The sequence below is a fragment of the Myotis nattereri genome (assembly GCF_964212035.1).
Source record: "Myotis nattereri genome assembly, chromosome: 10".
In the NCBI taxonomy this organism is placed as follows: domain Eukaryota; kingdom Metazoa; phylum Chordata; class Mammalia; order Chiroptera; family Vespertilionidae; genus Myotis; species Myotis nattereri.
In genome coordinates, this window is record NC_138085.1 from 72,377,711 (window position 1) to 72,405,255 (window position 27,545).

Consider the following 27,545-nt stretch of genomic DNA (forward strand, 5'->3'; position numbering starts at 1 on the left):
GAAGCTGAGGCTCAGAGGGAACAGGACTTCCCCACGGTCACCCAGTGAGTGACAGGGTCAGGAGCAGAGCCCGTTCTCATGCCCACCAGGCCCCCCTTTTTTTGGCAGGGAAGGGGGGGAGCGCTACAAAAAGCTTTATTGTGTCCATGTGGTCCAAGCATGGGAGAGGGCTCAGGGTGGTTAAAAGGATGGCTAGTGGTTTCAGGGAGAGGCTCAGGCAAAAGCCAGACACCAGGGGATGCAGAGGGGCCCCTCACAGGCCTCTGGGCTCCAAAGCCTCCTAGTCGTGCTTGAGGGTGAGGGTGAGCCTGTAGAAGAGACACTCGCCCAGCCCAGCCTGGGGGCCGGCGCTGCGGAGGCGAGTCAGGTGTCGCCCATCTTCCTGATGAGTTTCACCTCCTCACCCAGGAAGTGGTTCCCCAGGAAGTCAGAGCTGAGGGTCTGCGTGGGGGAAGAACCGGGGCCTGCAGCTCCAGGAGGGCCTGGTTCAGGCTCCTCTCCAAGGCCAGGGCGGTTTCCCTGGCGTCCTGAGTTTTGCCCACTCACCTTGGGGAGGCTTCAGCGCGCCCTGGAGAGAATGCAGCCACCGCGCTGGTTTTGCATCTTTGAGCGACGCTCAGAGCCGAAGCACGCTCCCTCGGAAGTGACCGCACCCTCCAGAGCCACGTCCTCCGGTCCAAACGGAAGCCCAGAGCGAGGTAGGTGTGGGAGCCGCGGATGCAGGTCAGCCAGGGGGTCGCCGGGGCCTCCACCTCCGTGGAATAATTCTGACGAGTTTGGGAGCTCGTGGTTCGGCAATAAGGACTTAAGATCAAAAACGGGTGTCGCCGGTCTGGGAGGCTGAGGATGGCTGAGCTGGTTCCCCAGGTGGTGACTGGACAAGAGGCTGGAGGGGGTCGGAGGCTGGAAGAAGGGGTGCCCCTGGGTCTGTTCCGTGCACACACTGTTGAAGCGAGAGACAGATCCGGGGACGCGGAGGGCACTGCCCCACGCACGCCCCTTCGAAGCTCCCGCCCAGCTGAGTTTCTGGGCTCCTTTCTCAGCCGCCTGCTCCTGCCGGTCCGCAGGGCCTGGGCCTGAACTCTGGCTCCGTGGTTCTGGTTCTGCCTCAGCTCTCGTCTATCCTCTGGTCACTGGTAGCCTCTCTGCCTCCAGCTTCCTACTGTAAGCGGAGGGACCACATGACACGTGGGTGTGAGCGCGCCGGGCACAGAGCCTGTAGGGAAGGGCTAGCGTTGGTGGAATCCTGGGTGCAGGGGAGAGATTTCCGGGGAACGGTGGCCCAGCACCCCGACAGCGGAGACAGGAGCCAGCGTTTACTGAGCTAACCCTGAACGCAAGGCACCGAGGTCGTATAGCTGCGCCTTCCATTCTGGGGAAGCTGAGGCTTACCGCCCAGGTCCTGATGCTGATAACTGTCCGAGTGGAGGTTCAAACTCGGTTCTGACTGCTCCGAGGCCCCAGCCGTCTTCCACGCCCCTGCCCCCCCCCGCCCCCGCCCCTCCAGTCGGACAGGGAGTGCCCCCCTTCGGGTGTACAGCGTTCCCAAGGGGGCCAGGAAGCCCTCATCGGCAGGAGCTGCCGGCACTGCCCTGTTATCTCCCCAGCCCACCTTCTCCACAGCGCGTCCAGCGGCCTTGCCCTGTGGGCCCTTCCCTGATGATGGAATACGTGGCAGAGGGAGAGGTGCGGAGAAAGGACTGGAAAGGGGCGGGGAGTGAGGGGGGGTGGAGGAAGAGCGGAGGGGGGAAGGCCTGTCATCCATCAGCGCAGCCCTGGCAGGCCGTTACACAGCTGGTTAGCCAGGGGCGAGGGCCGAGGGGCAGAGGCAGAGGAGAGCCAGAGAAGGCGAGGTGGTCAGGAGGAAGGGAGACGGGATTGTCATCCTGCGAGTGCAGCTGCAGGTGTGCTCCCAGGAGACCGGAGACCAAGGAGCCAGACAGAACAGCCAGCTGGGAGGCTGCAGAGACGGCCTGGGGGACATCGGGGCCGGTGCTTGCCTGGGGTCTGCTGGGCCAGCTGGCAGGGGGCAGACACACCTTTCTGTCCAAGGTGAGGACTGAGGTCCCAGCAGGCTAGGGGAACAGTCTGTCTGGGGTCAAGAGGAAGAGCAGGGTGCCCAGCCAGCGTGGCTCCGTGACTGAGCACTGACCCATGAACCAGGAGGTCACGGTTCAATCCCCCGTCAGGGCACGTGCCCGGGTTGCAGGCTTGGTCCCCAGTGTGGGGCGTGCAGGAGGCAGCCAATCAGTGATTTTCTCTCATCATTGATGTTTCTCTCTCTCCCTCTCTGAAATCAATAAAATATATATATTACTTTTTTAAGAGGAAGAGCAGAGTGACAAAGCTGTGTCCTCCTCCCTCCAGGGACCCTGCTGCCCCTTCAGGGACTTCAGTGCTTCAGTGCAGGCCAGTCTAAAGGACTGGGCCCATCCTTGCTGCCTTGAGCTAGACGTCAGAGGGGGAGCAGCACCCCTCTTCCCACCTGGCCCGTGCCATGCTGAGCAGAGGCTCCGAAGGGATCTCAGGGCCTGAGCCAGGATGGGAAAGCCCTGGCCCTCTTCCTGGCAGATCCCCCACCTCCCCGGAGCGCTGCATTTAGGGAGTTTCCTTTATGGTTGAAGGGCTCTTCACCCCCAGGGCCACCCTGTCTCTGCCATGAGCTCCAGGGCCATCCCACCAGCACCTGGCCGGTACCTTCAGGGAGGAGCGGGGCGCTGGGCAGCTCCCAGGCTTCTGTGGGGCAAGCCCGAGGTTGTGGATGGAACTGGGATCACAGATGATCCCACAGACAAAGACCCCGATTTCCAGGATGGGAGAGAGAAAGTGCGAGGAGAATGAGTAGGAAGGAGGGCCGGGTGGCCAGAGCTTGTGCCTCTCTCCTTCAGCATCACTCCCTGCCTCTCCCTGCCCCTCCCTGCCCCGCCCTGCTCCCCGGCTACAGCATCCTGCAGGCCAGGGAGCAGTTCCCACCAGGCCTGGGCAAAGCGCACTCAGAGGTCAGGTCTCCTCCGTGCGGAGCTGACCCTCTGCACTGGGCACCATCTAGAGGCCATGGTAGCCACCCTGGGGAAGGGCACATCTCCTGCCACCTCCCCTGCAGCACCAGAACCCCTATGCCCTCTGGGAGGCTCTGTGGTCGGTTTCTAAGTGGGCGCCTCACTGCTGGCGAGAAGGAAAGCGCAGCCATCAGCAGCCTCCCCTGCCCTAGATTAGAGCTACGCTGGGAGGGAAAGGTGCAGGCGCGTGTACAGAGCACTTTCCATTCTTAAAACATGAACCTCGGAATAGAAGAGGAAAGCACTGTGGGTGGGTCTCCAGGTGCCACCCGCCCGAGCTTTCCGCTTCCATTTGGTCCTGTGCCCATGGCATCTGTGCCAGGGTTTGCTGCCTGACTTTCTCTCTGACCCAAACAGTCTGCACATTCAATTCCAGTCTCTTGTTTCCTTTGGCTCAGCCAAAATAGGTTATACATTTCAGCAGGACTTTAGCCAAAAACCTAGGGAGAAATAAGGGGACCAAACCCAGCAAGGAAGGCAGTTAACGTTTACCAAAATAAGCAGGTTTGAGACCCTACAATAGCAAACTTGCTGTTCCCTGACCTTGACGTCTGCCCAGAGGTCAGATCGCCCCCTTGCTCCCCTCCCTCCAGCCCACCTGCTGCACCAGAGCAGGGTTTGGATCAGGACTCACAGGACTGCTGGAGGCACAATAAGGGGGGGTAAGGTCGGGGGAGAGTATGCCCTACAGATGCTGACCGGCAGATTGCCCTGAGGGAAGGCACAGCGTCCCTCATATTCGCCTCCCCAGCAACCAGCTCACAGCCTGGCGCTGAGTACTGACTGTTGGTAAAGGAATGGAAGGATGGAAAGATGGTGAACAAATGGCCGAGGGCTCAGTGCAAAGCCCATCACGTGTTCTCAGTCCCCGGGCTCCCCCCAGATGCCTTACGCGCTGACTCTCCAGGGCGAATCTGCCCTAGCCGGTGGTGGTAACTAACCAGGGCCCTCTCAAGGAGGGAGGAATTTATTTTTTAGAGTCCTCAGGGTGGGTGACATGCCTGCCCTGCCCTGGACCTGTCTCCCCAAAACTACCACAAACTCACAGTGTCTACCTTCCCCCTTGAGCCCAACTCGGTGACCCTTTCATTAATCTCCTGTGGGTTCATCAGCTCTCCCAGCCTTTCCTACACTCCTTCAGGTCCCTTCCCAACACCTCTTTCCCTTGCGTCTTGGGACCCCAGCCTCTAAACCAGTCCCTCCGTCACTAAGCCCATAAAATCTGGTCTTCACTTTACCACCACAAAGCTGCTTATGTTGATGATTCAGTCAACAAATGTTTATTGACCATCTACTACAGGGGTCCTCAAACTTTTTAAACGGGGTCAGTTCACTGTCCCTCAGACAGTTGGAGGGCCGGACTATAGTTTTAAAAAAAAACTATGAACAAATTCCTATGAACACTGCACATATCTTATTTTGAAGTAAAAAAACAAAACGGGAACAAATACAATATTTGTATTTGCACGTGGCCTGTGGGCCGTAGTTTGAGGACCCCTGATCTACTATTTTAGTACTCAGTACTGTTTTAGATGCTTGGGATACCCTAGTGAATCAAGTTCCTGTTCGATGGCACCGTGTTATCACATACTAGAGGCCCGGTGCATGAATTCGTGCACGGGTGGGGGTCCCTCAGCCTGGCTGACGACTGGGGCCGTCTCGCCCAGTCCCGATCAGGCTGATTGGGGCCAATCGGGCTGGCCAGCTTGGGGGAGGGACTGCAGGAGGTTGGCCGGCCGTGGGAGGTTGACTGTGGGAGCACACTGACCACCAGAGGGCAGCTCCGGTGCTGAGCATCTGCCCTCTGGTGGTCAGTGCGCATCATAGCAACCGGTCGACTGGTCGTAATAGTCGCTTAGGCTTTTATATACATAGATAAATGTCACATATTTTTCTGTTGTACCTTTCCCCAGTTCCCCAGCTTCATTATCTAAATGACATCTCCATATAGATGCCCCATAACAACTGACCATATAATGCCCAAATACTCCACCCTTCCCTCCCCCAAACTGGCTCTCTGCTCTATGCCAGTCCTCATTCTCCCAATCTCAAGGTCCCCACTCCGTGGAGTCATTTTCCATTCTTTCCTATCTTAGTATTTTACTTATTTAAAATATGTTTTTATTGATTTCAGAGAGAGGGAGAGATAGAAACATCAGGGATGAGAATCATTGATTGGCTGCCTCCTGCACACCTCCTATTGGGGATTGAGCCCAAAACCTGGGCATGTGCCCCAATCTGGAATTGAAGCATGACTTCCTGGTTCATGGGTCAATGCCCAACCACTGAGCCACACTGTCCTTAGTATTTTATAACATCCATTCCTGTCCGTTAGTCCAGACCCTCTTCACCCATCGTCTGCATTTAGTGCAACATCCTAATTGGTGGTGGAATGGCTCCTACCCCCATCTCTTCCAGATGCTGCTCCTAAACTATCTTCCCGTGCACTCATTTCACCTCATGCTCATTCTCTGCTCCAGGCCTCCACCAGCCACTGTCTCCCACAGTCTATGGGATATTGTTACAGAATCAGAGATGCCTGCCAATGTTACCTCGGGAACTCCCAACTCTACCCTTTCAACTTGAAGCCCCGAGGTGCGCCGGTTGCCTTCATTAGTGATGAGACAGGAACAGGATGAAGGTGACAGAGATCCAGATGGAATGCCTATTTGGAGGCGATTTTTTTCACTAAACAGTGAATAGTTGGGGGAAATGACTTTGCAGTGACAAGTGAACGTGTTAGGTCGGACCTCTTTTCACGAGAGTTGGGGGGAAATAAGGGTTCATCCAAAAGTCAAAGTAAAAAAATGTGAATATTGCAAAGCGCTAGAACAAACAGTCCTTGGCACGTGATAGAGCTATATTAACTTAAAAAAAAAGATCAAATCTCTTAAACATCTCAGGAGGAAAGACCAGGAGACTTTTTATGGTTAATCATTAGCTGGGGCCTAAGACCTTCTCAATAAATGTAGAACAGGCTCAGATATGGGTATTTTGTTTGAAGGACTGTTTTTATGTCTTTTCTTTTAAAAAAAATGTTTTTATTGATTTTTTAGTGAAAGAGAAGGAGAGAGAGAAACGTCAGTGGGGCAGAATCAACATCGATTGGCTGTGATTGCGCCCACAACCGGGCATGTGCCCCGACAGGGAATGGGACCAGTGACCTTCTGGTTCATGGGTTGATGCTCAACCACTGAGCCACACAGGCCGGGCTGTTTTCGTTTCCTGTAGCTTCTTTTATTTCCCAGTGTAGTAAGATCTCATTTCTGGTTGAAAGGGGGAAGAGTTTAGTCAACTGAGAGCTGTGTTATGACGAGGAGAGCCAAAGAAAGGATCAGGGCAGAAACACCTCCCACCACTTAGCATTGAGTACACTGTGCCTGCCGCTTGGCAGCAAACGCTGCTTCCACTTGAGGACGAGGCTCTCCGAGTTCCGTGGGAATCTGTGTGACAGGTTCCCAAGTTCGTGGGAAAATAATCTCTGACTTGTGTGAATAGCCCAAGAAGGGTAACAGGAGCTCTGGAGAGGACCAGCAGCTTCTTTAAATGATAACTCTTTTCCAACCAACCACGTCCTCTAAGTACCTGAGGAAGAACTTGCCAGGGCCGGGGTTTGGAAGCCTGGGAAGGGATATTAGTGGGACAGGAGAGGGCTCAGCTCCCCTGAGCAGCAGATGGCCCGATAGCTCACCCACCCTGTTCAAACAGCGCCTGTGGATATGAATTCCCATTTGTTGGAATCTACATCCAGACCCCTTGGTCTGGCCTACCAGGCTCTCAACCCTAACTAGACAGAGCAGGAACGCCTGCTGGGTCTCCTCGCTGTGCTGCAGACACAGGACTGCCATGCAAGCTGTGCTAGAAATGTCTTCATCTTCCTCCCACCCACCTGCCAAAGCCTGCCCCTTCCTCAGGAACCAGCCCGAATCGAGCCCCAGCTCCGTGGGCCTTCCTGACTCCAGATCTGTGCTGACTGCTCTTTTCTGAAAGCTGGCTGCCCATGGATGCATTAGTAGTCCTGCTGTGAACCCTAGCTATGTGACTGGTACGCCACGCAGTAACAATTTCTGCATCTGCAGAAACAATTGAAAAGTTGTTATGAGATTAACAATGTGTTGCCCTAGCCAGTTGCTCAGTGGTTAGAGCAGCAGTTCTCAACCTGGGGGTCGAACGACCCTTTCACAGGGGTCGCCTAAGGCCATTGGAAAACACATATATAATTACATATTGTTTTTGTGATGAATCACTATGCTTTAATTATGTTCAATTTGTAACAATGAAATTGGGGGTCACCACAACATGAGGAACTGTATTCAAGGGTCGCAGCATTAGGAAGGTTGGGAACCACTGGGGTAGAGCCTGCAGCCTGAAGGGTTTTGGGTTTGATTCCCGGCGCTGGTTGGGGCACGTGCAGGAGGCAACCACTCGATGTGTCTCTCTTACATCGATGTTTCTCTATCTCTCCTCCTCCATTCCACTCTAAAAATCAGTGGAAAAAATATCCTTGGGTGAGGATTAACTAAAAACCAAAAACCAAACAAAAAAATGTGTTAAGTTCTTGTTCACTCTTTAAAAAAAAAAAAAGAGTTCCTTCTCCTTCCTACCGCTGGAACGTGCCACTAGCTCTTTGCATGAAGCAGGCTCTTCCTGGGTGACGCTGGCGCCATCACTGCGTGATGTTTGGGCCATCTCGTGCAAACGTGTTCAATCAACGCTTCCCTAATGCCGTGCCCCCCGAGGCTTCAAAACCGAGGGCAGAACTATCTTGTTCGCCCCTGTACTCCCATCGTGCGTGGTGCTTTGTACCCAGAGGGCGCTCAGTGAGTCTGTGGGATCAAGACATGTCCCGAATGCTACTGAAGTTCCTGGGATGGAACAGCTCACACGCTGAAAGATCCACGGAGGCCCTAACCTGCAGACGCATGAGCTATTGTATCCGTCCCCTACCCCAGGGTTTCCCAGCCAGAGTGCCCCTCAGCCCTCCAGGGCACCTGTCCCTCTGTCCCTAGTCCGGTCTGAAAAGTCCCGGGTCAGGCAGAGGCTCCCATGGATAACAGACAGGAGGGGCTCCCAGCAGTGCTGGCAGCTTGAGAACTTCCAGGCGAGGTGTGAGGATCAGTGGCCACCTCAGCTACTGAAGGACCAACCAGGCAGAGGAGAGAAGAGGCCTACAGGATCATGAACCTCACCGGCCAGGCTGCTCAGCCTTCTTTCACCAGGACTCATGTCAGGACTTGGAGTGCTACTTAATTGAGGAAGGAGGGCTGCACATATATCCGTGTGGCTCAGGTCTCCAACAGAACAGCTTGTTCCTGCCCAGACCCCAAAGAGCCATGGCTCCGATAATGCTGAACTTGGCTGCTCAGCCCTGGCTAGAGCAGGAGCCTGCCGTTCTCATTTTCTGGAAGAAAGCTCTGCTTATTACACTTGGCATCCTATGCTGAAGCCAAAAGACATGCAAGGAAGCAGGACTAGAGGCAGCTAAGCTATTTATTAAGTCAGTAGAAAAACTGTACAGAATTGAGGTGCAAGCGGGAGACAGCTTAACCCCTGTGCTGCAGAGCTCCGTCCAGTCCAATACCAGGAGTGTGGTCTGCACATGTGTGCATATGAGCACGGGAGCTACCTGGATACCCCAGAGCATCAGCGTGTGCGGCCCCCGTGGGGGGCACCGGATTCCGTGCCCAGCAGTTGGGCCGGAGGCTGAGGAGCGGGGCCCTACAAGCGGCCCAGCACGCCCAGCACGGTGGCTAACAGAGCCATGCGTATGTACATGCCGTTCTCGGCCTGGCGGAAGTAGGCTGCTCGAGGGTCTGAGTCCACCTCCACGCTGCGAGAGAAGGCGAGAGTCACCACAAAGCCCGCGATGGCCTCTCCAGGCCTCAGTGGGCCCCCAGCCAGCCCCCGGGGGAGCCTCCACTCTCGTCACGTCACCTGATCTCGTTGACGCGGGGCATGGGGTGCATCACCACCATCTTCTTCTTGGCCCGGGTCATGATGTGGGGAGTGAGGATGAACTGGCCGAAGCACTGAGACAGACAGGCCCTGTCAGCACCTCAGGGCAGGGAGGCATGAGGCCACAGCCCAGGCTCCCCAGGTCCCCGCCACACCCACGCGACGTGACCACACCCAGGGCGCTGACCAAGCTCCAGGAGCCTCCCCACCCCCCTGGCCTCTTGTCAGGGTGCCCGGCGCACCAGCCCCGGCTCCTGAGCCCTGGCACTCACAGCTTCATACTCCTGGGCAGAGCTGAAGCGCTCTTTCTGGATCCGCGTCATGTACAGCACGTCGGTGTCGGGCAGCGCCGCCTCGATGCTCTCAAACTTCTCCTGAAGGGCAAGGCCGAGGCGGGGTGAATGCAGGGCCAGGTCTGCCTGCCTGACCCCGGTCCCCCAGGGCCTCCCGGGGCCTCACCTGCTTGGTGCCACGGGAGGCCACGAAGGCCCACACGTCGGGCGGCATGCACAGGCCGGGAGGCGCCACGTAGCGCAGGCTGACTCGGTACTGGGTGAGCAGGCAAGCCAGGGAGTGCACTGTGCGCCCATGCTTCAGGTCCCCCACCATCGTGATCTAGGGGAGGAACCCCATCACAAGAGGGCCCCCATACTGAGCACCCCTTCCCATTTCAGAGCTTTGGCCTCGGCCGGGATGCGGGCTCCTTGATGCAGCATGCCCGGGGGAAAGGAGCGACTCCCACCGCCCCCCTCCGGCCTTCCCTGGCCCCCCCTCACCGTCATGCCGTTGACAGTGCCCAGCTCCTCCTGGATGGTGAAGATGTCCAGCAGGGCCTGGGTGGGATGCTCGCCAACCCCATCCCCAGCGTTGATCACTGGCCTCCGGCAGTGCTTGGCTGCCAGCTGCGGAAGCGGCACAAGGGAGAGTCCTGCCTCTGCATCTCCCTGCCTCAGTCCCGCCCTCCCGGGGTCCCGGGCACAGGAGCCCAGGCGCCTCACCTCCACGGCTCCGGGCTGGGGGTGCCGAAGCACCACGACGTCGGCGTAGCAGCTCATGGTCTGCACGGAGTCGGCCAGGGACTCACCCTTCTGGACGGAGGACGTGGCTTCTGAGAAGCTGAGCACGGCGCCCCCCAGCCGGGCCATGGCTGCTGCAAAGGAGCTGCTGGTCCTCGTGCTCACCTCGTAGAACATGGAGGCCATCACCTTTCCCTGGGGGAGAGGGATGTGTACGTGTGTTCCTCTTGGGCACACACAGGCTGCCTCTCCCCAGCTTAAAGGGAGTCTGCGGGGATCCCTCCCCCCAACCCTCCCCACGAATGCCACCATCTGTGTCATGCTGAGCTACAGGCTCTGCCTCCAAAAGCCATTGCTAAGCGGCTGAATGAGACACATTCTCTGGGAGAAAAGGAAACATCCCCGCTCTCCCCCACGAGTCCATCGGCACAGACCAAGGGACCAGGTGGGCTGATGCTCAAGGCCTCGCGAGTCAGCTGCATGCTGACAGGAGGACAGACATGGGACCTGGAGCAGCAGGCCTTCCCAGCAGAGAAAGCTGAGCGAGAGGGAGGTTCGGACTCACACGAGGGGCTCACGGCAGGGGAGGGAGCCCCCCCCCCCGACCACCGCACAGCCCTGCTGATGGGGGCCGGGATCCTCAGCCCACAGCCCGACCCTGACCTTGAGGATGTCGAGGCTCCGCTTTTTCTGCATCGTGCGCGCCACATTGAACAGGTGGGACATCTAAGAAAGATCCGGAGTCAGCTGGGAGGGCAGCGCCTGGAGGTCCCGGCCCCAAGCTGCCAGATCCTTTCGCTCTGGTGTCCCGGTCCCCCGCCCCCAGGCACCTGGTCCTTGGTGAACTGCTGGACGGACAGGATATGTTGGCCCACTAATGAGTGTAGCAGGGGTGAGGTCTGGGGGTGCAGCAGGCCAGGGGTCCCCAGGTTCTGGGGTGATGCCTGTCTAGGTACTGGTGGTGGAGGGTAGCAGGTGCCATCAAGGGTTCCCATCAGCTCTGCTGTGAGGGACGGGGCAGAAGAGGCTGGTCAGAGTGTCCCTCCTGCCAGGCCGGATCAGAGGTCCCCGAGGCGAGTGTCGGGGGGAGGGGGGGCTCTCACCTGGCTCAGCTGCCTTCCGAGACACCTTTTCCTTTGGCTCCTCGGCTGCAAACAGGCAACAGCACAGATGTAAGCCTGGGGGTGAGGGCTGAGAAGACCTCCCATCCCCCTCCCACCCCGGACTCTGAATGACAGAGTCTGTGTTAAACTGACTCACACCACAGTAGCTCTAGCAGGTTAGGGGAGGGCAAAGGACTAGCAGCTCTGGGGGTACACGTGATTTCCCATGGGGCTGCTGTATATGAGCAGTGGCCCCCAACCCCCCCGGGCCCTCCCAAGTGGCAAAGGGATCCTAGGGAAGGGAACGGCCAGGCTCACATCACCCCCTGGATTTACCCCACGCTCTGCTGCCCCGTGGGATCCCAGTTCCCAGGCACAGGAATGCAGCTGCCCACAACAAAAAGGGCCTGTGAGAAGAAGCTGTGGGGGCCTACCTGACGCTGGGCAGACTGATTTAGGCAAAGGTTGGTACAGTGGGTCAGACTAGGATGAGGGGGTGGCAGGAAGGATGGGGTAAGGAGATAACGATGAGGTGCGGGGAGGGGAGGGCCTGGATCAGCTCCCAGGCCCCTGCTGCATCCGGGACACTGGGGGCGCAGGGGAGAGGGGCTGCCCCACATCTCCACGTCCAGGTGGCGCACCGTGACACGACAGGCCTCTTACCTGGCAGACCTGGGTCCGAGGCCCGGTGGATTCGGGGCGGCAGGTGGAAGCGGCCGTCGGGGAGCCCTGGGATGACCCGGCGGGGCCTTTCGGGCGTCTGCAGAGCAAACACTGGTCTCGTGTTTGAAAAACCACTGACCCAGCCCCTTCTCAAGTTCACCCCATCATGAAAAGCCAACTGCTCAGTGTCCACACGGACTCCATTCTCCAGGACCTCCCCGAGCACGGTGCTGTCCGCAGCAGGGCAGGCACTCTGCTTTCTAGAGGCGCGTGCTGGCCCCACCACCGCCCCCGAGATCTCTGGTTAATGGGTCCGTGTTTCCCACAGGCAACCTCCTAAACTGACAGTTAATTCTGTGGTCTGCAGCAGACAGAAGCAGGTGGTGGGGATCTTAACTGTCAAGTAAAGAGCCTTCCACCCTGAAACCCCAGCCCTGGCTGCCACTCCCCGACTCCCCCCAGCCCAGCAGTGTGTGTACCGTGTTGACCTCGCTGGCGGCAGGGGCTGAGGGCGTGAGCTGGGGAACGGCTCCCTGAGGCCACTTGCGAACATCCTGTCCGTAGCCCGGGGGAACCAGAACCTGTAGGCAGGAGGCAGGGGCGGGGAGTGAGGAGAGAGCCCGCCTGGGATTGAAGGAATGATGCCAGCAAGGAGAAAAAGTGCCCTGGGGGACTGAAGCAGGGCAGCTGGAGGGGTAGTGGGCAGCACAGATGTGCTGGGTGGGATGAAACGACAGAACTGGGATTGTGCACCGGCCACACACGTACCTGCCCATCAATATAGGCAACCTCTCCTCGTAGGACCACACGTCGAACGGTGCCCTTCACCTTCTGCCCCTCAAAGGGTGTCCAGCGGGCCTTGGAGAAGGGCATGTGGCTGGGGACTGTCCATTCATGCTCCAGATCCACCTGCCGGAGTCAAGAGTGAAGCGAGGGAAAGACCACCCATGGGAGAAGCCCAGGGCTGGAGAGGCCCCCGCCGCTCGGGGCGCATCCCGCCATCCCCCACCTCCACGTAGGTGTCCTCCTGGGGGGGCAGATGAAAGATCCGCCGAGGGTTGTGGTGCAGGCGCTGCAGCAGGTCGTCCAGACTGAGCCGGCCCTCGCTCACAGCCGTCAGCAGCAGCGGCAGCATGGTCTCCAGCCCGGGGAAGCCAGGGGGCGGCCGGGCCCCACACTTCTCCTCCAAGGTGTGGGGGGCTGGAGGAAGGGCAGACCCTCAGCACCTGTCACCTCCACCCCCGGGAGCCAGGCCAGGGCTGCCGCCTCCCTCCCGCACTCTCTTCTCTGGGGATCGGGAATTGGTGAACAGGAGCGACCGCCATCTCCTGGGGCCCAGCCCTCCCCATGGTCTCTCGTGTTCCATTTTACTTACGTCCTTGTTCATTCTTTCCCTGAACATTTACCAAGCACCCACCACGCACCCGGCACTGTACAGGGGCTGGGGCATTGCACAGAGCAAGTCCCAGTCTTCATGGGGCCGGGGGCCTGGCCCAGATCCCCTGCTGGGCAGAGGAGGCGCACCGCGGGCCCTCTCACCGTGGTCTGAGGCAAAGCAGTCGATGACGGCCATGTTCTCCCACAGGGCCTCCACGTCCTGCCGGGAGCCCAGCTCGGGCCGGACCTCCCCCTTCCCAGGCCCCAGACGCTCCAGGTCGTCTCGGCTCAGGAACAGATGGTGGGGCGCCACCTCGCAGGTCACGGGCAGCCCCTGGGCCTTGGCGGCTTTAATCAGCAGGATCTGGGGGGAGAGCAGGAAATGCAGAGGAGGCCTCTCCCGACGCCCTGCCCCACAAGCCCCGTGGCCAACACCCCTTCTTGAAAGTTACGGGGCGGACAAGCTGAGGGCCCAGCTCCAGGATCCTCAGACCCTCTACTGCCCCCAAGGACTCCCCTGACCTCCTGGTGTTACTGGGGCAGCAATAGGGGCATCAGGACCTCCGGCACCTCACCTCCTCCTTCCGTGCCACGTGACAGATGTGCACGGAGCGCTGGGTCAGCTGAGCCACCATGAGGACGGCAGCCACGCTCTGCCGCTCGGCGTGGGCCACGATGGGAAGGTGGGGCGGCCACGTCTCGAAATGCTGGGGACAGAAAGAATTTTCTGGGAGAGCCTGGAGCCTTCACAGAGCTCTCTTGGCTCCTCACTGCTGTTGGCCCACTTTGTGGGGCTCTCCAGCCAGCAGGGATTGTCCGGCCGCCACCCGCCCCTGCCCACTCCCTACCTCCATCCACTGGTCCACGCTGTCCAGCCGCAGCTCGGAGAAGGTCTCGTTGAGGTAGAGCTTCAGCCCCGCAGCAGACCCAGCCACCGGGCCCAGGGTCCCTGCATTTTCCGACGAGGCTCCGAGGAATAAGGCAAAGTCACAGCGGGCACCAGCCTCTGCCAGCTGGGGAGGATAATATGAGAGAAGGGCCCAGCGCACCCATGCCAGTCTGGCACCAGTAGCCTGGGCCCCAGGGGAGGGACAGGGGGAGGCTGGTGGGGACATGTGGGTCACCATGAAGCAGGCAGGGGTGCAAGAGCTCACCTTCTGGGCCAGGGCCAGAGCGGGGGCATCGATGATGGGGGGCCGGGTATTAGGCATGGCACACACCATGGTGACACCTCCAGCCAGGGCGGCAGCTGTGCCCGAGGCAAAATCCTCCTTGTGTGTGCCACCTGGTTCCCGCAGGTGCACGTGCACATCAATCAGTCCTGGGAGAATGGGGAGGCGGTAAGATCAGAGGAAGATTCATACATGAAGGGCATCCAGGAAGTGACTGGGGCGGCAGGAAAATGAAAGCGAGAGATGGGAGGTAACTCAATCAAGGGCACTGTGGACTGGGGAGTGAAGGAGCTCAGAGTGACCAAGATCTGGGCCGTCCACGCTGTGCAGTCCGGGGCAGGGGTGGGCCCTCAGCCATTCCCCACACCAGGGTCTCTGACAGCTGTTCCCAGCGGCCAGAGCCAGGTCCTCCTGAGCTGCACGTACCAGGTAGCCGCACAAGCTTTTGGGAGGTCATGCAGTCAACATGCACCTTCATGGGAGGGACTGGCCCGATCTGGCCCAGGGCCTGCAGAGAAAACCACGGTCAGCTCTGACTTAAGGGCATCCTGGGAGTTGTAGGTAGGGACTGGGTTTCCCATAAACCAGGCTCCTGCCTCTCTATCTTCACCTTCTCTCTCTGCAGCCACAAAGTTGGATTATTAGCGTGGCTGCTTCATATTGATTTCCCAACCCACGACGTGCTCACTTCTCCCTCCTCCCCCATTAGCACTGGCTGTCTCCCTCCTCCCCCAGGTCTCAGTTACCTCCACAAACAGTTTGGTGCATTTGATGTCAATGATGAGGGGCACAGAGAAGTCAGCGGCCAGACGTCGGGTACGGTAGCCCTTGGTGACGAAGGAAGACAGACGGCGGCCCCCAGCTCCACGCATGGACAGGTTAATCACCAGCTCAAAGTGATTCTCTGCCAGCTGCTCCAAGATGCTTCGCTGTGGTGGACACTCACCATCGACTGCCTCCTCAAAGTGCCAGTCCACAGCTGTTACCTGGGCCCAGAGACAAGGGCAGGGCCAATCTGAGCCTGGCAGGGGTCAGGAAGGCCAGCCTGAAGGGAGGGGAGGAGGCCCGGGAGCCCATGAGAAGACTGGGTGGGGACCAGGGCTGCCTTTATTTGCTAGTGGAAGTCTATTTCTTGACAGGGAAGACATCTAAACTTGTGATGAAGGACTCTGCAGGATGAGCCTACACATACACAGATAAAATTCTGGGAGGAAATATATTAGAACTAGATGCCTGGTGCATGAATTCATGCACGGGTGGGGTCCCTCGGCCTGGCTGGAGATCAGGCTGATCTGGGCTGGCCGGTCAGGGGGAGGTTGGCTGTGGCAGTGCACTGACCACCAGCGGGCAGCTCCTGTGTTGAGCATCTGCCCCCTGGTGGTCAGTGCATGTAACAGCTACCAGCCGGTCATCCGCTTGTCCAGCCTTAACAGTAGCTTAGGCTTTTATATATAGAGATGTTAACAGTGGTAGAGAATTCTCAGGGCTTTTTTCTTTTCTGAATATTCTCTTTTCTCTGAATGGAATATACATGATTTGTACAATAACAATAAAAGCAGGGGAAGAGGGAAAGAATTCTTTGGTGCTTTCGAACCCTTGCAGGGCAGTGTGGGGAGGCCGTGGAGCCTGTACCTTGACCCCGTGCTCGGTGTAGAAGTCGGCGGTGCCCAGACTGGCATAGAGGCTGTAGCCCAGGCTCTCCAGCAGCCGCACAGTTGGGAGCAGCTCACTCTTGTTCTGAGCAAGCAGAGGAAGATGAGGTTATGCTTTCCAGCCTCCCACTTCAAGGCCAGGCCATCCACCCCCACCCCCAATTCTGTACCTTATAGCTGCCAATGGTCAGCAGGATGTTCTTCTTGGGGATCTTAAAGCCAGTGCTTAGCATGGCCTTGAGGTAGGCCTCACAGCGGCTCTCCCCAAAGCCGGCCACTTCCCCGGTGCTGGTCATTTCCACACCCAACACCACGTCAGCACCCGCCAGGCGGGAGAAGGAAAACTGGGGCACCTGAGGGAGCAGGAGGTGAGAGAGGCCAGGGCGAGGGGCCACCTCCCCACAGTGGGAGAGGCAGCCACAGACTCTCTCCTGGGTCCCATCCAAACAGCGGGGTTAGCCTGCCTGCCGCTGCTCCACGTGTGCCCTACACCCACCACCAGCTGCCTCCCCAGCACACCTGGGCCTTCCCTCAGCCTCCCTCGGCTGTCCCCTGGCCTTGGACAATCTCTGCAAATCAAACACCCGACCGTCCTTCCAGGCCTAGTTCAAGTGCCACCGTGCCTCTGAAGCCGTCCCAGGTCACCCTTTTTGGAAGTGGTACCTGCTGTCTGCAAACTCCTTTAGCATTTTCCCTGTCTCTACTATGTAGGCCTATTAGAAACTGTCCTATAAACAAGCTGTTTTGGACCCAACTTCTCTCGCCTCCCATTAGAGTGAAAGCTCCTAAGGGACAGAGGCCACCCCATCGCTCCATGGCCGAGCAACGCCTGCCCACAGCAGGTGTTGGGTTTACATGCTGACTGACAACGTGTACGTTGAGGGCACTCTCTCCTCCTGCCTCCGGCTGCTGCCTGCGAACCTCAGGGTGCTGATCCTCCTTACCTTGACCCCCACGACTCCAGAGCCAGTCATGAGCCCCACAGGCTCCACTTCTTCTCCCATGATGACCCGCGTGGCTAAGGCTACCAGGTCTACGCCCAGGGTCTTGGAGACGAAGGGAAAGGAGCGAGAGACACGCACGTTGCATTCGATGACCTTCAGCTGGTCGTCCTGGGACAGAGAAGAACGGTTAGGCCTCCCCAGGCTGGGCTTGCTGACGTACCTCCCTGACCTCGACTCATTCCCTCACTTATTTCTGTGAGGAATCAACCAGGTCAGAAACCCTGACACTGCGGGTCCTAGTCACCACCCATCCCTCCAGCCTTCGTGCCTACTTTCATGAGGGCCGGAGAGAGTGCCGAGCTCCCTGGCACTGGGGCCAGCACAGAACGAGGAGGCACTGTGGCACCTTCATCCCTTCCTTTAACCCCCTCTCCCTACCTTGGCAATCAGCTGCAGATTGAAGGGTCCCGTGACCTGCAGCTCCTGGCCCACGGCATGCACGATGGCCTGGATCCGCTCCAGGGTTTTGGCAGTGATGTCTTGTGGTGGGGTCACCAGCGTGGCATCCCCGGAGTGCACACCTGCATTCTCCACATGCTCTGAGATGGCGATGGCTGCCACCACACCATCGCAGGCCACAGCATCCACGTCAATCTCCTGGGGGGAGGGGATGTGTGTGTGCGCAGGGCAGTGTCAGGTAGAGCAAGGACCACTGTCTTCTCCCACTTGCCCCAGATGCTCCCTTGCTTTAAGAGCCCTGGTGCAACCCTGCCTTCCCAGCCCACTGTGCCTATGAACGTCTGCAGGACCAGAGAGGGGCCGCCCTCAGAGACTTCTTTGCCTGCAGCCTACCTTGGCCTCCTGGATGAACTTGGAGATGACCACAGGGTGCTCCTTGGAGACGGCTGCTGCGCTGCTCAGGAAGCGCTCCAGGTCCCCGTCAGTGTAGGCCACGTTCATAGCAGCGCCACTCAGCACATAGGAGGGGCGCACCACGCAGGGGTACCCCACAGTCTGGCAGAACTGGCGAGCAGACTAAGGGTGCAGGGAGCTTAGCCAGGTTGGTCGCACTCACCCGTGCCATCCTCCCGCCCCCCACGAGGTCCCAGCCCACCTCCAGGTCACTCAGCTCCCTCCACTGAGGCTGGCTGATGCCAATGGTATCAAGGAGCCGGGAGAACTTGAAACGGTTCTCAGCCGAGTCGATGGCTTCAGGGGAGGTGCCCAGCACCCGGCACTGCTGCCGATGCAAAGCCATGGCCATGTTGTTGGGCAGCTGCCCTCCCATGGAGAGGATCACGCCTTCGGGGCTCTCCAGCTCATAGATGTCCATCACCACCTACAGGGCAGGAGAAACACGGTGGGGACGAGCGGGGTCAGGGCCTCAGCCTCTAGCTCACTGCTCCTCACCCGCCACCACGTCCCTTCGCATCCCACAACTTCCAAAGGATCTTACATCGGCCAGCTCCTCCCACTTGATCCCGGCCCCTCAGGCTGAGAGAGGCTGCATCCCTCTCACCTCAAAAGAGATCTCATCGAAGTAGAGTCGGTCACACATGTCATAGTCAGTACTGACCGTCTCCGGGTTGTAGTTCACCATGATGGTCTTATACCCCATCTGCAATGGGAGGGACTGATATTAGCAATCAGGTGAGAGGAGGAGTTGGAGAAACTAAGCCACAGCCCCCGCTCTGGAGAGCGCCGCCTCAGCTTCCTCATAACCGCGCAGCTCACCCCCCGGGAGGGAAGTGGGGCTGGCACCCCAGCATTGAGAAGTGGCACCAAGTGCTGGAAAGGAGACACATGCCTGTGTGGGCACAAGACAGGCTAAGGGGACCTTTGCCCCAACCCAAAGCCCTACAATTGATGGAAGTGCCAGGACGGAGCACGGGTGGAAGGCAGTCTCTGGAGCTGAACAGAGCAGCAGGGAAAACAGTGTGAGACGGGCTCCCGGACCTTCCGGAGCTGCTGGATGCAGCCCACGGCACACCAGTCGAACTCGACGCTGGAGCCGATACGGTAGACGCCAGAGCCAAGGACCAGGACGTGAGGCGTCCGAAAGGTGAGGTCGTGGGTGGTGCTCCAGTACGTCAGGTACAGGTAGTTCGTCTGCGCTGGCCACTCCGCGGCCACTGTGTCAATCTGTTTCACCGCCGGGCAGATCCCCAGCTCCTGACGCAGCTTGCGAACAGCCAGCTCTGTGCTAAAGGAAAGAGGACGGAAACATAGGCCCTGGGCGAGCAGGACAGGCTGAGTAGCGGAGGAAGATCCCACGGCAGGGGTCACAGAGGAAAATACCCTAGGGAAGGTCAGAGGCCCCCAAAGCCCCCCACTCTCCCTTTCTGGGGGCCTCTCACTGGTACCAAGGGTCACTGCCCCACATTTCGCAGCCCGAGGCCCTCGCCGCCATCTCACCTGAGAACCGCAAGGGCGATCTGCTTGTCTGAGAAGCCAAGGCGCTTGGCCTGGTGCAGCAGGTGTGGGGGCAAAGGCTGCCCACGGTGCTGCTCCAGCAGCTGGGCGTGTGCAATGATCCGCTTCATGCGGTGCAGGAACCAGCGGTCGATGCGTGTGAGCTCATACAGGCGCTCCACCGAGTAGCCAGCCCACAGAGCAGCTGCCACCACGAAGATCCGCTTGTCTGTCGGAGTCTCCAACTCCTAACGGGAGAGGGCAGACAGATGGGCAGAAGCACGGTGCAGAGGCAGGAGACGGCAGGATGTTAAGCAAAATGTTCCCAATCTACTGTCGGCACCTCAGACAGCCGAGAGCATGACTGTCATCATCTTAGAAGAGGAAACTGCAGGCCAACGCAGAGGCTCTGCAGGCGCGAAAACCTGGACATGGATCCTGGCTCTGCTCTCCCTGCCAAGGTGGCGCCCAGCAAGTTCAACCACCTCCCTAAGTCTGCTTCCTCCTCTATAAAACCAAGTCTAATACGTCCTCATAGAACAAATGAGATGGCATCCCCAAATCCTCAGCAAAGTGAAAACACAGCAAGTGTCCCCTGAAGACTGCTGCTACTATCGCTGGTCTTGGGCTCCTGGGCTGGGGACACTCACCATGTCACTGACTGGCTTTACTGTGTGGTCAAAGCCCATACAGTTCTCGTCCACCATGCGCAGCGCCTTCTGGAAGGCCTCCTCGAAGGAACGCCCAATGCCCATGACTTCACCTGGAGACACAAGATGGAAAGACTGAGGGCCTGGTGGTCAGGGAGCTGCCCAGAACGTCTATGGTTTAATCAAGTAACCCTCCCCTCCGGGAGGTTCTCGGGTCCCATGGTGGTGAGATTTATGGTGTTTCATTATTGAAACACCTTAAACTTTCAGCTCTGCCCTCTACGATTTTCATGTTTTATTAGTGAATATGGAATTCAAATGCCTAAAATGGGCCCTGGCCAGTGTCGCTCAGTTGGTTGGGCAACATCCTATTCACCAAAAGGTTGCCGGTTCAATTCCTGGTCAGGTCACGTGCCAGGTTTGCGGGCTTAACCCCTGGTAGGGGGCGTGGCCGGTCAATGTTTCTCTTTCAAACTGATGTTCCACTTATGCATTCATTGGTTGATTCTTACATGTGTCCTGACCGGGGATCAAGCCTGCAACCTTGGGGTATCAGGATGATGCTCTAACCAACTGAACTACCCAGCCAGGGCTGTTTTCTATGCTTTGGGTTAGTCCCTTAGGATAAATTTCCAGAAGTGCAGGGGCAACAGGTAAGATACATTTTCTGGCTTTTAAGTATGAATTGCTTTACAAAAGTTTGTGCTTTATAATACAAAGTATACGTTTAACCAACCTTCTAAGAAATGTGTATCATCATTTAAAACAATTTTTATTAAGCCCTAGCCGATCTGGCTCAGTAAACAGAGCATCAGCCCGAGGACTGAAGGGTCCTGGGTTTGATTCTGGTCAAGGGCATGTACCTTGGTTGCAGGCTGAATCCCAGCCCTGGTCAGGTTGGGACTCGTGCAGGAGGCAACCAATGATGTTTCTCTCTATCTCCCTCCCCCTGCCTTCCATTCTCTCTAAGAATCAATGGGGAAAATATCCTCAGATGGATTAACACAAAAAATTTTTGTTAAGCAGATTATCTCATTTAACTAGATTTCTATTTATTTAAATCCTCACCCAAGGATAATGCTTTTATTTATTTATTTTAATCCTCAACAGAGGATATGCTTTTATTGATTTAGAGAGAGAGGGAGAGAGATGGAGGAATGGAGGGAGAGGGAGAGACAGAGAGAAAAAGAGAGAAACATTGATGTGAGAGAAACATTGATCAGTTACCTCCCGTACACACCCTAACTGGGGATTGAACATGAAATCTTTTTGGTGTATGGGAGGACACTCCAACCAACTGAACCACGTGGCCAGGGCTAGATTTCTATTTATTACTAAGAGTGAGCTTCCCCGTTTGTTGACCGATTTCCTGTTCTGTAAGGTTTTGTTCATGTCCTCTGAAAATTTACTCCATGGTTTTCAAGTATTTCTTACCAACTGTATTTATTTACAATCCTAATATTTGTTTCTTTAGAAAAAAAGTTAAAACACCAAGATACTAATAGCAGTGTTAAGGAACTGGATTATAAGTGACTTTAATTCCTTTGTAATGTGTTTATATCATAAGAGTTTGATCTTGGGTAAAAGAAAAACCCAACACTCATACTTGCAGGCCTAGAAAAATCCTGGACTCATATATGTGCCCAAGTTAACCTCTATGTGACAATATTACAAGTGATTCTTCTTTGGTTAAACTATCTTTTCTAATTTCACAATGATAGGTGTATCTTACTAGTATAATAAAAGTTACCAAAGATCACATTCCAAGAATACTTGAATAGATATAAAACTCTGAGATGTCTCATCGAGGAATCAATCTTTGATTGTCCTCTTTTCAACCCACTTCTTTTAGCCACAATTTAATTATGGCTTTGTTCCCAAGTTTACTATAATTTTCATGTAACAAATTCATCTCCAGAAGGAACAACTTGGCAGTCTTGTAAGATTTCTAAAAATTCTGAAATAATATCTGAGCTTAGACTTAACTTGCGTAAAGGCTACTATTGCTCTTAATGGGAATATGAACACAATAAAGTACTCTTATCCTTAGCTGGTAGTGCTTTGGTTCGTACACGTGCATGGTGGGCTGAAGTGTCTTAGAGGACAGCCTAAGGCGACTTAAAAGGACACGATAAGGAAGCATGTTAACTCAATCCCAGCATGCCCTACCACCGCTCGGAGGCCGACCACTCACTGTTCACCACTAAATTTCCTTCTTTTTATGAAAAGGCCTCTGAGCCCGGCTGGTGTGGCCCTGTGGTTGAACATCAACCCATGAGTCAGGAGGTAACAGTTCAATTCCTGGTCAGGGCACATGCCTGAGTTGAGGGCTCGATCTCCAGTAAGGGGCATGCAGCTGATCAATGATTCTCTCTCATCATTGATGTTTCCATCTCTCTCTCCCCCTCTCCCTTCCTCTCTCTGATGTCAATAAAAACAAATTAAAAGAAATAAAGGAAGAAAAGAAAAAGGTCTCTGAAATCCTGCTCTCAACTTATACATTGTGTTAGAAAAAAAATCTCATTTAGTGACCATGGCGGAAAGGGCCCAGGAAAGGAGATGTGCTAAGAATGGCCACCACGGCCTTGGCTGGTTTGACTCAATGGATAGAGTATCTATCGGCCTGTGGACTGAAGGGTCCCTGGTTCGATTCTAGTCAAGGGCACATGCCTGGGTTGCGGGCTCAATTCCCAGTAGGGGGCGTGCAGGAGGCAGCTGATCAATGATTCTCTCTCATCACTGATGTTTCTACCTCTCTCTCCCTCTCCCTTCCTCTCTGAAACAAAAAAACACCACCAACAACAAAAGAATGGCTACCCTTCAGTCTGCAGACCACTAACCTTCTCCCTTCCTCTCTAAAATCAATAAAATATATTTAAAGAAAAAAAAAAAAAGAATGGCTATCACTGTGCTGATGTGGATTTAGAGGGTTCACAGAGAAACAGCAGCCAGTGTTTGCCCTAAGCATCAAGAGCTTTAAACTAGCACAGTCACTACCATTAACAGCCTAGAGGCCGTGGGCAAAGTGCCATGAAAAGCTGTGGGTGGAGTTTCACGGAACTGGCCTCCCTGTAAGAGGAACGCCAGCAAGCAGGCCGTTTTCAGTTCTTGGCTCTGCCCTCTATTCGGCCACAACACTTTCCTTTCGTGGTCCCCTCAGTGACTCAATGGTCAGATGAGAGAGATGGGATTCTCTGATGGCCAGCACACCCCCCCCCCACCCCCCCCGCCACAGAGTCTGACCTGCCGCCTGGGAGGGAGGGGGCATGCGTCTTCTGACATAGATTTCCAGATGTCTTTGATCCCCACTCCTAGTAATAAGACCTCCTTTCTTAGTTTGAAATGTCCCTAGTAGCTCTGAGGAACTGTATTCCCCAAAGCTGCTAATGTAGATGCTGAAAGGCCATGCCAGGGAACTATCTCTGACATTCCAGATTCTTGGGACAGGTGGGGCCCCGTGGGGTGATCTGGGGCGGGGTCTCCGGACGTGTCTCACCAACGCTCTTCATGCAGCTCCCGATCTTCGTGCTGACGCGCAGGAACTTGCTGAGGTCCCAGCGAGGAATCTTCACCACACAGTAATCCAGGCTGGGCTCGAAGGCTGCTGTTCCCCCTGTCACCGAGTTCCTGGGAGCCATCAGGTGGGGGTGCCAGAAGGACAGCGGGGGAGATGTACGAGCTGAGCCTCCAGCTAGCTCTCTCCATCCCCATACATCCAGACCAATGTCCTTTTCATACTCCCCGTCCTTGAGAGTTTTCTTTACCTCCCTGATCTCCCCCCAGCCCTTGTACCTGAGCTCAGGCAGAGGGATGCCCAGTGCCAGCTTGGCAGCGACATAGGCCAGTGGATAGCCTGTGGCCTTACTGGCCAGAGCAGAGCTTCGAGAGAGCCTGGCATTCACTTCGATGATATAATACTGCAAAGAGAGAGAACAGAGTCACCAGGTAACTGGCCTAGAAGGCCCACCTAGGAGATCCCAGAAAGGTAAGAAAATAAAGCCCTCCCCGAAGGGATGGGTAGTCACAGCCCCCTACCACCAAGGCCCAACCCTACCAAAGACAATCCCAGATTCTACTCCAGGGTCTGCAGGGCCAAAAGGCCTCTTGGCCTTGAGGCCTCAAAATTTTGGAAGGAGGGCCCGGCAAGCATGGCTCAGCGGTTGGGTGTCGACCTATGAACCAGGAGGTCATGGTTCGATTCCCGGTCAGGGCACATGCCCGGGGTTGCGGGCTTGATCCCCAGTGTGGGGCGTGCAGGAAGCAGCCAATCAACGATTCTCTCTCATCACTGATGTTTCTCTCTCTCTTCCTCTTGGAAATCAATAAAAACATATTTTTAAAAGACCAGGAGGGGAAGGAGATCCAATAGCTAGAATATCAGCTCCAGGACCTAAAGTCTCACCTGCTCAGACTCGGGGTTCAAGGCGTACTGCACATTGCACTCCCCGACGATGCCAAGGTGCTGGGTCACCTTGATGGCCGTCCGCCTCAGTAGCTGGTACTCCCTGTCATTCAGCGTCTGGCTTGGAGCCACCACTATGGACTCACCAGTGTGGATGCCCAGTGGGTCCAAGTTCTCCATGTTACACACCTGTGAAGAGAGGGTTCCATGGAGGTCACTGCCAAAGGGGGTCAGGAAAGACAGGTGGCTGTATCCGTCCTGGCTCTGAGGGACCCCGAACACACAAAGATCTGAGCCCCGGCCTCTGCTCTTACAAGAGCTCATACTGCCCGACACGGCTCCCACCCCGTCTCCGTCTACTCACCGTGACGCAGTTGCCATAGGCGTCTCTCACCACCTCATACTCAATCTCCTTCCATCCCTTCAGGGACTTGTCTACCAGGACTTGGCTGGTATGGGCAAAAGCGGGCGCCACAAGAGCACAGAGCTCCTCCCTGTTGGATGCAAAGCCAGAGCCCAGGCCACCCAGGGCAAAGGCGGCCCGCACCAGCACAGGGTACCCCAGTCGCTCAGCGGCTGCCTGGGCCTGCAGGGAGCAGAAGAGATAAACCAACCGGTCAGGCCTTGACTGCTGGCTGCACAGAGAGTTCCTGGACACAGAGAAAATAAAATGGAAAGAAAACGACACCGTTCTACCTCCCTCCCTCCACCTCTCAAACCTGTTCAAGAGAATTTGCTGCCTCACTGGGGGCCACATGCTCGCCAATCTCCGCCATCCTGGAGGCAAAAGCGCGCCGGTCCTCCGTCAGCTCAATGGTCTCCACGGGTGTGCCCAGGACCCGGACCCCATAGCGAGCGAGCACTCCAGCCTTGGTCAGCTCCACACCACAGTTCAGAGCTGTCTGGCCCCCAAAAGTCAGTAAAATGCCATCTGGACGCTCATTACGGATCACCTGAGGAAGGAGAGAGGGGAACAGGCATTAGGGCCCTGCAGCTAGGAAATGGATCAAACCCAGCGTGCCCCCTCAGTCCAGCCTCACCCGCCGTACCTGGGTGACGTAGTGAGGTGTTATGGGAAGGAAATAGACCTTGTCGGCCAGCCCCTGGGAGGTCTGCACTGTGGCAATGTTGGGGTTGATCAGCAACGTCTGGATGTTTTCCTCCTTCAGGGCCTTGATTGCCTAGGGAGACAATGGCACGTCCGCCTCGACCGCCGAAGCAGGACTGCACGCAGTCTCCATCTTCTTTCCTCCCTGTACTCCTAGCCCCGAACAGCCAGCTCCTCCTCCTCAGCACCTCACCTCTCCCACGTTCCCTACCTTCCTCCTTCACTTCCTCCCCACAACCAAGGTTCAAGCCTCCGCCTTTCTCCTCAAGACTCTAGCCATTGCTGAGGCTCACACACCCAGAGGGGCGCAGGGACATGACGTACCTGAGAACCTGAGTAGTCAAACTCGCCGGCCTGGCCGATGGAGAGGCCCCCCGAGCCCAGGATCAGGACCTTCCGCGGCGGGGGAAGCCCAGAGCCTGGGCTGGGAGCCCCAGGCAGGCACAGGCGCTCAGCCAGCCGCGCTCGAACTGTGGAAACAAAGCGAGTCATGGACAGAACTAAGTGAGACCTGAGGGAAATCATCTGGATTAACCCCCTCATTTCACAGAAGAATCCAGAACAAGTAATGACTCTAATGCAGTGGTTCCCAACGTGGGGCAATCTGATTTTTAAGGGGGGCAATTCGAGAATGAGTTATTAACAGTGAATTTTTTGCATTTCTAATGGTTCTAGGGGCCTCATATACAGTATATAAATATGTATTGTGACATATTTATGCATTTCAATTCTGTTTTGAAACTTTGCTATTTAAAAAAAATTTTTAAATATATATTTTATTGATTTTTTTATAGAGAGGAAGGGAGAGGGAGAGAGTTAGAAACATTGATCAGCTGCCTCCTGCACACCCCCTACTGGGAATGTGCCTGCCACCAAGGTACATGCCCTTGACCGGAATCGAACCTGGACCCGTCAGTCTGCAGGCCGACGCTCTATCCACTGAGCCAAACCAGCCAGGGCTATTTGCCATTTTTCATATCACTTCATATTATTTTTTTTTTAACAACTCCTTAGTGATTTTTTCCTCAATACTTCAACTGTCCTTTCATTCTTTTATTTTTCTCTTTCATGGATGCCATGTTCTTTGGAAGCTTGCTTAGACCAAGTTAATAGCCTTTTAGGCTTCCTCCACGTGAATAGGAGTCACTTTCTGAATAAGAATTATATGTCTGGGGCGGGGGGGGGGGGGAGCAGGGGGACGGGCATCAGGATTTTAGAGGTGCTTAGGTGGGGCATGGCCCAAAAAAGGTTGGGAACCACTGCTCTGGTGAATGGCAGAGTCAGAACCAGAACCCAGCCCTAGCCAGTCTGACTCAGTGGTTGGAGCACCCACTGTGGACTAAAGGGTCCAGGGCTCAATTCCGGTCACGGGCATGTACCTCAGGAGCAGGCTCAATCCCTGGCCCTGTTTGGGGCGTGTGCGGGAGGCAACCAATTGATGTCTCTCTGTCTCTACCCCTCCCTTCCACTCTCTCTAAAGATCAATGGAAAAAATATCCTCAGGTGAGAAGAACCACCACAAAAGCCTGGCTGGTGTGGCTCAGTGATTGAGTGTTGACCTATGAACCAGGAGGTCACAGTTCGATTCCTGGTCAGGGCACATGCCCGAGTTGCAGGCTTGATCCCCAGTGGCGGGTGTGCAGGAGGCAGCCATTGATGTCTGCTCTCACATCATATCAGTGTTTCCATTTCTCTATCCCTCTCCCTTCTACTCGCTAAAATTAAAAAAAGAATCAGAACTCAGAACTCATGTGTCAGGAGCTGCTTTCAATAGACGCATAAATAAACCATCTTGGTTTGGGTGCTTTCCCACCCCACCTCCTTAACCTCCCAAACATGTATCCGTTTCCTGGGGTACGTCCATCCTAGAGCCAGCCCTGTTCTTGGTCCCACAACCCAGTTCTTCTCAGGTGCTTACCTGTCTGGGCCCCAGGGTTTCCAGTGTTGGCTTCTTTCACAGTTTCCAGAAAGATATCAAAAAGGAGCTCCATATCTGAAGGGCCAGCGTGGTGCTCTGGGTGAAACTGGACAC

General features: G+C 56.0%; 1 protein-coding gene across 6 annotated transcripts in view; it reads right to left on the reverse strand.

Moving 5' to 3' along the window:
- Positions 1–4,873: 4,873 nt before the first annotated feature.
- The window catches only part of CAD (carbamoyl-phosphate synthetase 2, aspartate transcarbamylase, and dihydroorotase), a gene marked incomplete at its 5' end in the record, with an annotated part of 28,010 nt that continues 5,338 nt past the window's right edge, over positions 4,874–27,545 (reverse strand). The window contains 38 exons of one of the 6 annotated variants that reach the window (XM_081101411.1): positions 4,874–8,889; positions 8,994–9,088; positions 9,287–9,388; positions 9,474–9,629; positions 9,791–9,916; positions 10,013–10,225; positions 10,694–10,756; positions 10,861–11,030; positions 11,134–11,178; positions 11,470–11,520; positions 11,797–11,893; positions 12,276–12,377; positions 12,565–12,705; positions 12,806–12,996; positions 13,336–13,537; positions 13,749–13,880; positions 14,022–14,186; positions 14,328–14,494; positions 14,772–14,853; positions 15,092–15,331; positions 15,978–16,082; positions 16,168–16,350; positions 16,942–17,109; positions 17,380–17,598; positions 17,794–17,976; positions 18,056–18,280; positions 18,461–18,559; positions 18,898–19,144; positions 19,357–19,601; positions 20,004–20,116; positions 23,500–23,630; positions 23,796–23,920; positions 24,406–24,594; positions 24,770–24,991; positions 25,125–25,358; positions 25,455–25,586; positions 25,838–25,983; positions 27,432–27,544. In XM_081101411.1, the coding sequence (XP_080957537.1) occupies positions 8,778–8,889; positions 8,994–9,088; positions 9,287–9,388; positions 9,474–9,629; positions 9,791–9,916; positions 10,013–10,225; positions 10,694–10,756; positions 10,861–11,030; positions 11,134–11,178; positions 11,470–11,520; positions 11,797–11,893; positions 12,276–12,377; positions 12,565–12,705; positions 12,806–12,996; positions 13,336–13,537; positions 13,749–13,880; positions 14,022–14,186; positions 14,328–14,494; positions 14,772–14,853; positions 15,092–15,331; positions 15,978–16,082; positions 16,168–16,350; positions 16,942–17,109; positions 17,380–17,598; positions 17,794–17,976; positions 18,056–18,280; positions 18,461–18,559; positions 18,898–19,144; positions 19,357–19,601; positions 20,004–20,116; positions 23,500–23,630; positions 23,796–23,920; positions 24,406–24,594; positions 24,770–24,991; positions 25,125–25,358; positions 25,455–25,586; positions 25,838–25,983; positions 27,432–27,544 (5,731 nt within the window). In that variant the 3' untranslated portion in view covers positions 4,874–8,777. Of the gene's footprint in view, positions 8,890–8,993; positions 9,089–9,286; positions 9,389–9,473; positions 9,630–9,790; positions 9,917–10,012; positions 10,226–10,693; positions 10,757–10,860; positions 11,034–11,133; positions 11,179–11,469; positions 11,521–11,796; positions 11,894–12,275; positions 12,378–12,564; positions 12,706–12,805; positions 12,997–13,335; positions 13,538–13,748; positions 13,881–14,021; positions 14,187–14,327; positions 14,495–14,771; positions 14,854–15,091; positions 15,332–15,977; positions 16,083–16,167; positions 16,351–16,941; positions 17,110–17,379; positions 17,599–17,793; positions 17,977–18,055; positions 18,281–18,460; positions 18,560–18,897; positions 19,145–19,356; positions 19,602–20,003; positions 20,117–23,499; positions 23,631–23,795; positions 23,921–24,405; positions 24,595–24,769; positions 24,992–25,124; positions 25,359–25,454; positions 25,587–25,837; positions 25,984–27,431; position 27,545 lie in introns of all 6 variants that reach the window. The other 5 variants (XM_081101410.1, XM_081101414.1, XM_081101413.1 and 2 more) reach the window with 5 other exon arrangements.